We start from the raw sequence: 14,217 nt of genomic DNA, 5'->3' as shown, positions 1-14,217 counted from the left end.
GTGTATGTATGTATGTGTGTGTATGTATGTGCGGATACAAATTTTCGTCGACGATTTCGGGAACACGGATCAACCGATTTGAATAATTCAAAAAACATTCGATCCGTATTGATAAGGAGACGTGCTGATTAGTTTTTGGCAAAGGCAGGTCAAGCCGTTCCGAAGATACGGGGCAAAAAGTTCCGAAAACGGTAACTCAGTTTTTAAGAGAACGGAGCGTCCGATTTTAATAATTCAAAAAACATTTTACTTGTATTGACAAGATGAAGAATCTATAAAATTTTCATAAAGGTAGGTCTAGCGGTTTCGGAGATATAGAGGAAAAAGTAAAAAAATGAGCCATTTGGCGGTCAAAAATGATCATTAGACATATGCACATCAAATTATCAGACATTTTATAGAGATTTTAACAATAAGTATACATTTTGTTAACATTCCTATCGGTTCCGTACCAATGCTTATGCGTTACACAGCGACGTGGCGCTTACGCGCTTTATATTTTGTCCCTATGTAGTTAAAGCAGTACGATTGCTTTGAAAAAAAAAGTTCAGATCTTCCACAATATGTCAAAATAAAGAAAAAAAAAATTTTTTTTCAAAAAAAAAAAAAAATTAAAAAAAAAAAAATTTTTTTTAAAATTTTTTTTTTAAAAAAAAAAAAACTAATTTTTTGTCCAATTTATAGTTTCTCAAAAATCTTATTTTTTCAAAGTAATTTTTTTTCAAAAATGTTAATCGTTTTAAAAAAAAATAATAATTATTGGTACGGGAAGTTCCAGCAATTTGCCTTAAGGCACGATGCCCTAATTGCCTTAAGACAGAATTCCACTTACAGCTAGTTACACATAATAATAATATACACATAAATACAAGTACTCTTATATGTTTGTACATAACATATAAAGTGCAATTTAAATAGCAGAATTCAAAATTCAGACACCGTCAAATTTAATGTAATTGTTTTTACTAAGCTTGTAATGAAACGTTATAGTTAACCCTTTCTCTAGAAGCGTCACCTAACGGTGACATTCGCTTGAAGATCTGTGTGTATGAGAGTCGCCTCTAAGCGACATCCAATGTGTCGAGATCTTAGATCCAATAATTATCATTCTAAGTTAGCCCTTTCCACTCGCGAATTTCTAGTGGAAAGTTTTAAATTCCATGGAATTATAATTTGATACAGTGCTTCAGTTTTTTCAAAAATACAATTGTAAATTTTGAAATACGTTCTTATCGGTAATGATTAGTAAATTTAAAATGTTCTGTGTAAAGCATGCATGAGTGGCTTGCTGGCTCTTGCATAAGTGTCACTGACTTCTTTAAATACAAGATTTTTTAATATACATAAATAATACATGGAATAAATTTTTAATTTATAAGACCAAATCAATCTTAATTAAGCTAATTTAATGCAGTTAATAGCGATAAATAAAGCTTAGCAGTTTTCGTTAACTAATATTTAAAATGGTATGTGATTCACATAACTAAATATTTATAAAGTAGGATAGATTCATAATTTATAATTTCGAAAAAAAAACATTCTATCACTCAAAGAGTAAAGTATCCAAAGAGTAAATTTCAAAAGTTTATACAGATTAATTGATTTGAAAAAATGAAGATTTGAAAATTGTTTTCCCCGGAATATTGATAAAGAACTAATGAAATGGAATAAAAAAAACATTATAAAGTAAGTAACTGAATAAAACTTTCAAGTCAATTATAATATATTATTCATTAAATTTTTCAACATTTATTATAATCGATTAACGGCCGACATGGTAATACCAGTTAAAAACAAAATGCTAAATTCAAAATAAACTATTTCGATCTCCGAAACTGTTAGAACTGTCTTCCTATAAATTGAATCAGTTCTTCATTTTGTCAATACAAGTAAAATTGTTTTTTGAATTATTAAAATCGGACGCTCCGTTCTCTCAAAAACTGAATTACCATTTTTGGCACTTTTTGCCCCGTATCTTCGAAACGGTTGTATTTGTCTTCACCAAAAATTAATCAACACGTCTCCATATTAATAGGAATCGAATGTTTTTTTTTTTTGAATCTTTGAAATCGATTGCACCGTGTCCTCAAAATAACTGACGATCTGAACACTATCTCTCTCACACACACAGACACACACATACATCAATTTTTTTTCTAAGGTATGCCAAAATATTCAGAAAACAAACAGAAAATTTTTGAAATGTAAATATATATAATGAATTTTATTTTCGAATTTTAATTGCAATTACTATAACTTTCCCTACAAAATTTTAGTAATTGTTAATATGTATTACTTATGAACTATAATATCTCGAAAACATGTGTTTTACTCAAAGTTTAAATTATATGTAGTATGTGAGCTTTTTATATTATATATTTGCAGAACAAATAAAGCCATTTAACTCATAATTTTAAAAGCAAGAAAATTAATTTACAGTTAATTTAGTGCTTTAAAAACAGTTTAATTAAGAGTTTACAATATAAATCAATTACAATTTTTAAAACATTTATAAAGTTTGTGAATTAGCCATCAACCCCGTAAATACACTCTCAAAGTTTATTTTAATTGAACTTTAAATAATGGCATGGAATAAAAGCCTGTACTTTAGTTTTTGCATAAATTAGCTTTCGGAGTAAACCGATCGATTTCGCGAATATTTCATACCATATCAAAACATTTTCGCTTGGTTATCGCCATGGTATTACGCCAGCAAACAACATAGGGCAGTGCCGACAAAAACATAACCTTAGTTAGTCAAAGTACATAGGCTAATGCGGGTCCATTAGCTGTAGCCAAAAAGTAATGGCGTAAAATGATTTTCTGTGTTACGTAGCACCGAGCGTAGAGGGCACCCTCCCGAAAGGCGAGGGCGTAGAGGGCACCCACACCGCCTACGAGCAGTAAAGTCCGGCCGGGACAGCCCTTGTGCGACATACACGCATGCACGATATTTATCATTGCATAAATGCCATCAAACCGAGACCCCTGGAAGGGTGAAACTTAGGGTACGTGAAACTAAGAGTCAAACTGACAATGAGGGAAGCACTATAGATACTCAAGTTAAGACAGATTATATATTCGCGGTTTAAACCATATTTGAATTCAACACTCTATAAATACCACGATTTCAATAGTCTGGTAATATACAAATAAATATATAATGTAAAGATACAAATTTTTATGTCTTTAACATATTATGAATTATGTTACCGACGATTCAAATGAAAACTACATACTTTTATAATTTATACAAAAATTAAAGTACAGGCTTTCATTCCATGGCATTATTTAAACTTCAATTACAATAAATTTATAAATCTTGTAAATGTTTCAAAAATTGCAATTCATCTGTAAACTGTTAAATAAACCGTTTTTCAATCTCTTAAATAACTGCAAATTTTTCTGCTTTTGAATGAGTTAAATAGCTTTTTCTGAAAATATACAATGGAATTTAAAATCCTCGCATTTTATATATGATTCAACTTTAAGTAAAATACAAGTTTTTTTGGTAACTATGTAATTCTAGTCTAAAGGCTTGCACTTTTTGTGACTTTTGAAAGGCCATGAAAAAAGTCAATCGATATTTTTACTATCCATTTTTATAAGTTATTAGATAATCTTTTACAAATATGAAAAAAAAAAGAAAACAATAAAAACTTCGGCAAGTGATGTAGTGGGGGAACTCAAATAATTAGTAAACTTCAGTTGACGATATTAAAAAAACTTACGGCTTTGCACAAATTTAGAACGCCATACTCCTACGCCTAATTTTAGCCTTCCAAAAAATGCGATAGAATAAAATATTTTAATCGAGAATGCCGCATTAGTATGAACTATAGTTAAGTTAAAAACGCTCTTTTCTCACGAACAGTTACTGCCTGAAATTATTTTTATTACAACTTTCTTTGATATTCTCGAATTTTCAAAAAAGCGTAAAAAGAGGAATGAACGTAGTTCACGAAGATAAGAAAGTCTAATAAACAAACAAAAAAATTAAGTAAATCGGTCCAGTAGAATTTGAGAAATCGTATCAAAAAAGACAGTTTCAAAAAGAAATTTAAAATTTAGCAGAAAGGTTATCGTAATCATTCAAGACTAACCTAAATTATGAAAAAAATCTCATATAGATATTCTTGAATAGTTCAATTTTGATGATATAGAATTAATATATAACTTGCATACTAGAATTAATCATTTTTAAAAATTACATTTGCATAAATTGCTTTCATTTGTTGAATGTGGTTGTAATGTAAAATAGATAGTGTTGCAGATGTGTATTCGAGTATTATGTAAAAAGTAAATATTGAATTTATAAAAATGATCAATAAAATTAGTTAATTTCGGTTTAAACACTGTTTAAAATGACTGACTTTTGTGATTCAATATGGTAAACTTCGTATAATTACCTCAAGTTCGTTCGTTACATACGTTAATTTATTACATATACGTTAATTTATTACATATTTATTTATCTTAAGGATAGTTAATTAATTACATATTTTTTTATCTTAATAATATGTAAGTTCAATGAATATTACGAATATTGAATATCTACTTTTAGAAATGTAATGAAATAAATAACACGATTTACAATGAATTGACTAAAATATTCATATCAAAGATGGTGATCTTGAATGAGAGAGAAAACCGTACGTAATAATTATTCGAGTATTGTATTATAAAAAAACTTATATTTAGTAACTGTAATAAGAATTTTGTTAAATAAAAATCTCTGAAAATTACTACAATTTTTTAAGTCTGCAATTGTGTCATATAGAGACAGTTTTCTTTAATGATTAAATGTACGGCATATTCTGAATTGAGAAAGATTTTTAGAAAAATGTTAAGCTAGATAAGGTATGAGGCAAAAAAATATTTGGATTTTATTAACCAAAGACATATTTCAAAGAACTAACATAAAATGTTCATAATTATTGCTAAGTTAATTATAATTTAGCTATTTGGAGAAATCCCTAGCAGTCTAAAAACAAATTGAAACAAAATTTAAACAGATAAACTTTTAATATGATTTATGTATATGAATTTAATCTGGAGCACTAATCCAAGGGTAAATCAATCAGTTTATCTTGCAATGACGACTCAATGGAATGATTTTTTACATTCAGTAATATTTTTAAAACTCAGAGCAACAATATGCACGACTAATTTGAACTAAAATTATTCTTTATAAAAACTCGATAAGTTCGTGAAAAAACTTATTACAAAGTTATAATCAAATTATTTATACTTTCATAAAATGTAGATTCTAATGGATTCTTTCAATATTTTTAATACTTTCAATAATCTTATGTGACAAGAGCTCGATTAGTATGTATTAATTCAACAGCTTAGCAGTTTTAGATAATACAAAAACTTTTGAAGTGGATTATTTTCATGCAACATATTTAATAACGCTTACGAGGAACTTACGTAGAAGTTGAGTGAAAAAAGTTTTAATCTATGAAGTAATTAGCAGAGTAATTAGCGATTGGAGTGGATTGGCATTAAATTATTTAGCCATGATGTTTTTTGTAATATAAAACTAATGAATACAATTTAGATCTGTAGTATGATAAATATGTGGATTATTCATGCATTCATGCGGCCTACATTGCGCGAGTACATGCAAAGCTTTTATTAAATTGCATTGAATTGAATAAAACATTCATTAAATGGTGAAGAATGAGAGGCCTTTTAAATTAAATTATATACGCATTTGAGATTATTAATATACAGTAATTAAATATCAGGAGTAATTTAGAACGATGTATATCTTTTTTGATACAGATTGTATCTGTAAAAACTTATTGCGTTTCATATATACATACATTATATATATATATATATATATATATATATATATATATATATATATATATACAGTAGAATCCGATTAGTATGACGCCGGATATATTGACAACCGCTTATTATGACGCAATCGCACTAAGAAGTTTGGTTTCCATATAAAATTCCTTAAAAAAACAGCTGTCTAGTCGGATATATTGACATCGCTTACATTGACATGTCGCTTATAATGACCCATTTTTGCAAAAAATTATGTCCAATTATAATGACCGACATGATTTTACATGATGTGGCTAAGTCTACGAAAGCAATTGATATATCTTTTGTGCATAATAGCACTAGGGACTGTTTTAAAATTATGTAAAGAAATCAATCAAAAATTTCTGATTACTTACATTAATAAATCTAAAATATATATAAAATAAAAAAATGTATATATATAATGTAAAGAGTATATATTACAATATAATCTTCATTTTGTGTAGGTATGACATTAAGTTTAAAAGTTGCATCATGATGTCAAGCTACATTTTTCTTAAAAAGAAACTTTTTAACTACCTTAAATAGCAATTTGGAGAGAAAAGGTAGCACATGACTAACTTTGACTTTACATTTTTAAATTATAAAAACTTTAAGTGATGGGAAATAAGTTGGTTCGTAAAAATAACTTCCAATGTCTTTGTCAAGCCAATTATCACACGTCATCGGTCGTAAGTGAATTTTCCACCTTATGTGATTGCGATTGTTTCAGCACTGTGTTTTACATATAATACATATAATATTATAGAAATTTATATAATATACATATAATATTATAGAAATTTATTTAAATAGTATAAATAGCTTAAATTATTGTTTAATATTACAAAATAAAGTTAAGTTATTCTTTTGCAGTAAAGTATATATATACGTAAACTAAGTTATTCTGGAAATTCAGGAAATATGAGAAATCACCTTACTAAGTTAAAAGATTAATTTGAATAAAATTATGTATATTTATCTATATTTTTAAGTATAAAATGAATATGATTTCTGTCTAATATGATGATTTCCTAAACGATATAGGAGACTAATTTTTTTGTTGCGTAGTGTCAGCCTACACTCTTTCACCCTTTTTCGAAATTAAATATAGTACACATCACCCTTTTCAATATAATATATATTTCATATCATCCTGTTTCAAAATAATATTTATATAGTTATAGATATATATATATATATATATATATATATATATATATATATATATATATATATATATGGGGAAGACTGGGTACGCTTGAGCCAGGTTACGGTTGTGACAGTAGTCATAACAGCTAAAGAATACTGATTTTGTGATAGAATCTGAAAGGAGAAAGATTAAGTAAGTTTGTTGAAACAAGTTTTCATCATTGAATTGAGTCTGAGCCCTACATTAACATGATTTGTGAAACAAACTGGTTTTTAAAAGACATTTTTTGTTCGATTTCTTTTAATAATAACTGTTACTTGTATACATATAGACCACTTTCTTTGCTATTTTGCTGTAGTTGAATATTTAAGTAGTTAACTACCAGCAATTGTAGTAGTAGTAATTGACATTGACATTTTTTATTTTTCAATGTACATTTTCCTACTGTTGAAAACTTCTTAATAATGGTTCGAGTGTAACTCTACATTTGAATTTTATTATCTATTACTTTCTTACTTACTTCTGAATTTTTAATCCGTATGATTCATTAAAAAATGCTCAAGTTAAATGAAATTAGAAATTAAAGACAAATCGATCAAACTGATATTGTTTTGTCTGTTAAATATAAAGCTTGATGCTTATTAAGTTTCACAATATTAAACATTTAGACAGATGATGCCGAATATATTTTTTGTGTTAAATGTTCTGAAAACAAATGACAAACTCGCATTCTGACGTTTATTTGAAACAAATACAGTGAAGTAGAAATAAAATCTCATTCTAAAATTAATTAATCGGTGAACGTTTTACATTGATACAATGATTCGGTAAGCTCTTAACAAGTATACAATTGACTTTTAAACTCACCTTGTTTGACTATTTTCTTACATATAAAATATTTGTCAACGTTTCAGAGGTGATCAAAGTAAGGACAACATGGTTAAGAAACCAGAGAGTGAGAAGTCTACTGAAGGCAAAAAGCTTAAGCATGAATGCCTTCCAGCAGGAAAATACTGCCTTATCAGTTGTGATATGGATACAACTGGACGGAGGTTAATAGATGAAATATGCCATATAGCAGCATTCACTCCAACTAGCCAATTTTCTCAGTACATAATGCCTTATGCAAATGTAAACCCAAGTGCTAGGCGAAGACATAATATCCGTGTTACGTCTGATGACCGTTTTAGAGTTTTAAGAAGCAATATAAACAATAAGGTTATAAAAACAAAGTCAGAAATATGTGGGTTAACAGATTTTTTGAATTATCTAGAAGAAGTCAAGTCAAAGGCAGATGGAGCAGGTGTAATTCTCATATTCCACGAACCTAAGAAAATGGTATCTTACATGCTCTTAGAAGCTCTTCATCGTTACCATTTACTTGGAAAGTTTCAAGAAATTGTTAAGGGTTTTGCAAATGGACATGCATTAGCCGAAAAGAAATGTTCAACTACCATGAAGTCTTTCAACCTTAAAGTTTTATCCAGAGTCCTACTAGATCGAGAAGAACAATTTGATAATGCATCAAATAGAGCAAAAATTATTTGGGAAATAGCTCAACATCTTGGTCAAGGTGAACAAAAGAACTTAGCAGCTGCTACTGGAGATCCAAATCGCGTAATGTTAGACACCTTGGTAGAAGTATTTCGCCAGTATTCTTATCCTACGTCTGTAGAATTAGATGAATTAAAAGAACTGCGCAAAGTAGCTGAAAGAAGCAGTTCATTCCAGCCAATATTTAGTGCAGCTGGCAAAATGAATTATCGGGATATTCAGCACATAAATGTTTTAAGATCAATATTGGCTGAAGGCAAATCTGATTATAATACCATGAAAAGTACATATGAAACAGAAGGAAAACAAGGCCTAATAAAGGAATTGGCCAAATTGCAAATTACAAGGAAAGATCTTCAACATGATTTATTAGAGATATTGGACTCACACTTTGATCCAAAACGTACTGCCACATTTCCCAATATTACGCCAAAAACAACTAAAAATAGGAAATTAATTAAGATTGTTAGCAGTGATGATAGTGGAGCTGTGTCTCTTGATACAACTCGAACAACTTCTCCTTTAAAGAATGCTGCAGATAAAACTGTAAAGACTAATTAAATTGAATGCCAGATAATTTTGATTTTTGATAAACATATGTTGGTATGTAGTTCTGAATTTAATATACTTGAATAAAACCCATTCAAATGATCATAATTCGTATTTTTTTAATTTGATTTAAGAAATCTTAATGTATGACTTTATTTTTTTTTATCTGCTGTAAAGTTTTATGATACATTATTAGCTCAAAACTATTTCAAATTCAGTTTTTGTTAATATCCAGAAGTCATACAGATTATGTTTATATGAATTTTGATTTATCGGTTTGGATTTACTAAATGGGCATTATCAAAATAGTATTATTTTAAATTGTGCCGATATGTTTTATTTATCTTACTGAATTTATGAATTTATGAAAAACTATACATTTGAAATTACTTGAAAAAATACGAATTGTTAAATTTCTCAATTAAAAATAGATAATTTTGTAATAAGGAAGACTCCAATTTATTGTGCAATGTAATAAAAAGAAAATATAATTTGAAAGGCAGGTTAGCATTCAGTTTTCCAAATTTTTAAAATATTAGGAAACTAAATGTGCCATATTCTGCCCTCTTAAGGAAGTGCAGAAGATCATTTATGATTTGCTATAATAAACTTGATAAGGCTTATCTTGAAAACAATATAATTGTGGCAAATATGTATAAGTCGATTTTCACACAAGAAAATTCCAGTGATTGGAAGTTGAATATATATATCACCTTTTTAAAATGTTTGTAATTTTTAAAATAATGTAGAGCGGGGCTTAAAGTTCCGCGGGTAAAAGTTTTTACATGCTTGTACAGCAGCGTCACTCCTTTCGTAGTGAAAAAGGAAGAACTCAAAAAATGTGGCAATTATTTACTGAACACTTTTCAGATTAGGTTCATCCGCTAATAAAAATATTTATGAAATTATCATAATGATTACATAATATCTATTACGTTCATGTATAACCTCTATTACTAAAAAAGTAATATTACCAATATTTCTGTTTAATTTGCGCATACTCATATGTATATAGACATTCTATAATTCCTATAGAATGTCTGACTTACATATGAAATAACGACGGTAGATAACCAGGTATAATTAACTGTAATTAACACGATTTGTGTAGAGGTGTGTAGTAATAAACTTCCCGTAGGACAATTTATAGTAATTGCACAAAAATCGAAAATGAAAATTTTTATATATGTTTACGTTTTAAAGGTTTCTGAACATTTTGGCATAGAAAACATGGATGTATTTGTATGTGTGTGTGTGTGTTTGCGGATACAAATTTTCGGGAACACGGATCAACCGATTTGAATAATTCAAAAAACATTCGATTTGTATTTATAAGGAGACGTGCTGGTTAGTTTTTGACGAAAGCAGGTGTAGCTGTTCCAAAGATACGGGGCAAAAAGTGCAAAAAATGGTAACTCAGATTTTAAGAGAAGGGAGCGTCCGATTTTAATAATTCAAAAAACATTTTACTTGTATTGACAAGATGAAAAACTGATTAAAATTTTTGGAAGGCAGGTCTAGCGGTTATGGACTCTCAATAAAAATAAGTTAAAAAATTGCACATTTGGCGGTCAAAGATGTTTATTAGACATATGTACATCAAATTGTCAGAGATATTTTATAGAGATTTTAATCATGTGAACGCATTTTGTGTAAACTTCTTTGAGTTTCGTACCCAAAGCAAATAATTGAAATAAAGTAAAATATAAAACATAGATAATAGTTATGTAGTTTGACGCATGACTAATGAATTGGAAATGACGATTTTTTAAATCAATGATAACACAGATATACATTGTCGAAACGTACACATTAAATATTACAAATATTTATTGTTTGGCTGTAACATTTTTAATTGCAATTTCATACTGTAGTCTCGGTGAAAGTTATTTCGAAGTGAAAACAGATTCCATTATTGCAAAGGCAGGCCGTAGAGCGAATGACATTTAGAATCAGGTTTCTTAAAACATATAACCAACATTAGCAAGATTACGCTCCACAGTAACAAATTTAGTCGCCTTAAAATCCGTTGGAAATTCAGCAATTACTAAAACAGACACGCTCCGAGGCGCTTACAGTCCACCCATGTGGCTTGTGGATACCTAACGCCCTTTGTCCCTTAGGTGCCTCTCGTAATGTAAGATTACATTAGTATAAGCACGATGGTTCTTAATGTGCTCCAACAATTACACTCTATTACCAGATGTCATACTTATGCCCTCTACTGGATTCAATTAGCATTCATTCTTACTCTATTAAACACTTGAAAAATTGTAATACTTTTTCGGAAAAATAATTTAATTACATTGCCGCGCTGCTTGAATGGTTTTGTGAATGTTCTTGATGCTAAACCTAATAACATTTATCTTGCAAATTGCATGTAAAAAACCTAGAGTTAATTAAAGTTTTAATTAAAATTACACTAGATGAAATAAATAATTAGAATTTTTAAATATGATGGTAAAACTATGTATAAAATTAAACAAAAATAAAACTCTTATTTACATAAAACTTTTATTCGCTAGATTTTGAAAATAAACTTTCAAAGCTTAGAGAACTTAAGAATTGTGACATCGAGCATATAACCATAATAAATAATTGTCTTTTTAGATACAATTTTAATAATCATTATTGTTAATGAATGCTTTTAAAAATTAAAAATGCTATTCATAAAAAACTAAAAATCACAATAATAAATTAGTTTCCTCAACAATTCCAGGCCGCCCAAATATTTGTTGCACAAAATATTTCAAGATTTTCCTATCACTATCGATAAAAATGTATTCAAAAATTAAGAATTTTACTTCTAAAAAACTAAAAACCACAAGAACAATTTAGATTACTCAATAATTTAACTCAATCAGATAATATTAAAATAAGAGTCGACACATCAGACGTCGTCTATAGGCGACACTCGTACACACAAGTCGCCAAGGGTAAAGAGTTGATTAAAAATAATCGAACTGTATTGAAAATTATATAATTTCAAATCAAAAATGTACTAGGCGGAAAACATTTGCAACAGACAGCACAACTTTTAAAACAGAAATTATATTGTGAAAATATAAAAATTGAAAAAAATATATATAAAAATTAGAAATTAAAATAAAATTATAAAAATATATAAATAAGGGAGATTAATAAGAGTGAATAAAATATAGCCAAATACATAATCTCATTAGTTGAATCCTCCCAAAACAATCTTTTCATTTAAAGTTTTTTAAATAATTTATTAATAAATATACTCATTCTGGTTGTTATATATATACAAATTTGTGAAAATATGAAGAATATTTTGTCGGTTAGCATTGACTTGTGGTTATTTCCACACATGGCCTTCGTTGGTGGCCCAATTATTTCTTGGCACAAACATGCCATAAATCTTATCACCCTGAATAATATTTTGTAAATACAAATTCTCTGAACCTGATCATATTATTTATTACTATGCACTTGTACAAAAATTTAAAGTTCAAATTTATATTTATTTTTCATATATAAATTTTGGAGACAGAATTTTAAGCTAAATTTACTTTTACATTAATTATTCACTGTATGCTATACTGGATACGGCTGTGCCACTTTTTTTTGATCAGCCATAATATTTTTAATCTACCAGTTAGCTGGGAAAAAAATAAGTAGTAATTTAAACATTTATATAATTGAAAATACAAAAATACTATCTTTAATCACAATGGAGTGGTCATAAGATCAAATAATAGAAGAAAAGGGCTAGTATCACAATCTGTCACATCCCCAGGACGGTTGTGATAGACATAAAATCAGGGTAGAAATCCACAGTTGTAAACACCAAAATAATATAAAGAAAAATTATAGACTAAAACATCGAACAAAATCATTTTTTGACTCTTTAAGCGCTGACTCAATGCAATAATGGAAACTTGTTCGAACAAACATACTTTATCTTTCTCGCTTTGCATCCTATTTCAAATCAAATCCGTTTTTCTGTTATAAAGACTTTCTCTACTGTACCTTGGCACAACCGTACCAAGTCTCCCCTACTTCCCACGTAAAGTTGTCATTGCAACAATTTTATCCCATGCCTCTGGAAATTTTACGTGAACAATTTCATACATTGGATTAATAAAATGCTCGATGAAAATACCGAAGCAAAAATACACGGAAAACGCACAGAACGCAGGTACTCGTACATCGCGAAAACTATCTGCATAGCGTTATGCAATGTAGAAACCTTTTACTCGGGGCTCTTTTTCCCGGACGTTAATCTTGCATATATTAGCGCGGCACAAAGAAGATTTACCACTTGTTTTATGAGAACGACCGTCTACTAACCCTGCAATATCTTACTTCCAATTTAAAAGCTCACGCTTTAAAACCCACAGATGAAAAATTATAACGCTAAGATTATTATAATTAGTAAAACAAATTTATTCGCGTAATAAGCGCAGTATTCTAGAGCGGTAAACTGAAACATTATCGTCTTTATGTTCATTATTCGTTTGAACATTTTTGCGAACGAATAATAATTTATTGTGAGATAAATATTTCTATTTGTTTATTTTTGTTTGTTTTAGTTTGTTTGGACTTGTATGAGGAATTGTATTAAGCTTTTTAACCTTTCGTTTATTAGAATGCAACCCTCAATCGTTTATTTTCTATTCTGATTAATTTCTTAAATATATTTTTATCTAATACGTAGAGATATATAAAGCCAAATCGCAATTTTCACTTAATATCATAGCTTAGATCTAGAAACTCGAATTAAAATTTGATAACTTTAATGCTTAATAATACTGTTAGCCCCAAGGGGTATTGAACCCAAAACCAGTGGTAGTCAGTTTACGTTCCTGAGCCGGTCCACATGAGCACAAAATTTTTTAACAACAATATTTGAAAGTAGAGGGTTAATGATGTATAACCAGCAACCACCATAAATTTTACGACATCGCTATCAGGAGATAAACAACTGCGCTTGAAAATCTCTAACAAAAGTGTTTCCTTTCGTTGTTAGTATTTTGGTTGACTGCGAGACAGTTTTTAGGTTTACGTTATAATAGTTTGTTTTATAAGATATACTGGTAATTTTAAGTTAGATTTAAAAAATGTTTAGAAATAACCTCTACAATAATTCACATGTGGATGGAATCCAACTG

At 28.7% G+C, this 14,217-nt stretch overlaps 1 protein-coding gene across 1 annotated transcript; it reads left to right on the top strand.

Moving 5' to 3' along the window:
• Window positions 1–7,915: 7,915 nt before the first annotated feature.
• Window positions 7,916–9,094, top strand: LOC113375013 (maternal protein exuperantia-like). Its single transcript, XM_026614967.1, has one exon. The coding sequence runs from the start codon at window positions 7,916–7,918 to the stop codon at window positions 9,092–9,094; it is 1,179 nt and encodes a 392-aa protein (XP_026470752.1).
• Window positions 9,095–14,217: the final 5,123 nt, after the last annotated feature.

Source organism: Ctenocephalides felis, unplaced genomic scaffold (assembly GCF_003426905.1).
Source record: "Ctenocephalides felis isolate EL2017-DRISC unplaced genomic scaffold, ASM342690v1 CF-g0.4_SCAFFOLD_01886, whole genome shotgun sequence".
NCBI lineage: Eukaryota > Metazoa > Arthropoda > Insecta > Siphonaptera > Pulicidae > Ctenocephalides > Ctenocephalides felis.
The sequence above is the reverse complement of the archived record's forward strand: the minus strand, read 5'-3'. Positions and strand labels throughout refer to the sequence as shown.

What these genes read in the sequence shown, in the direction of transcription:
- LOC113375013 (XM_026614967.1), top strand. Translation starts at nt 7,916, where the DNA reads ATGGTTAAGAAACCAGAGAGTGAGAAGTCTACTGAAGGCAAAAAGCTT.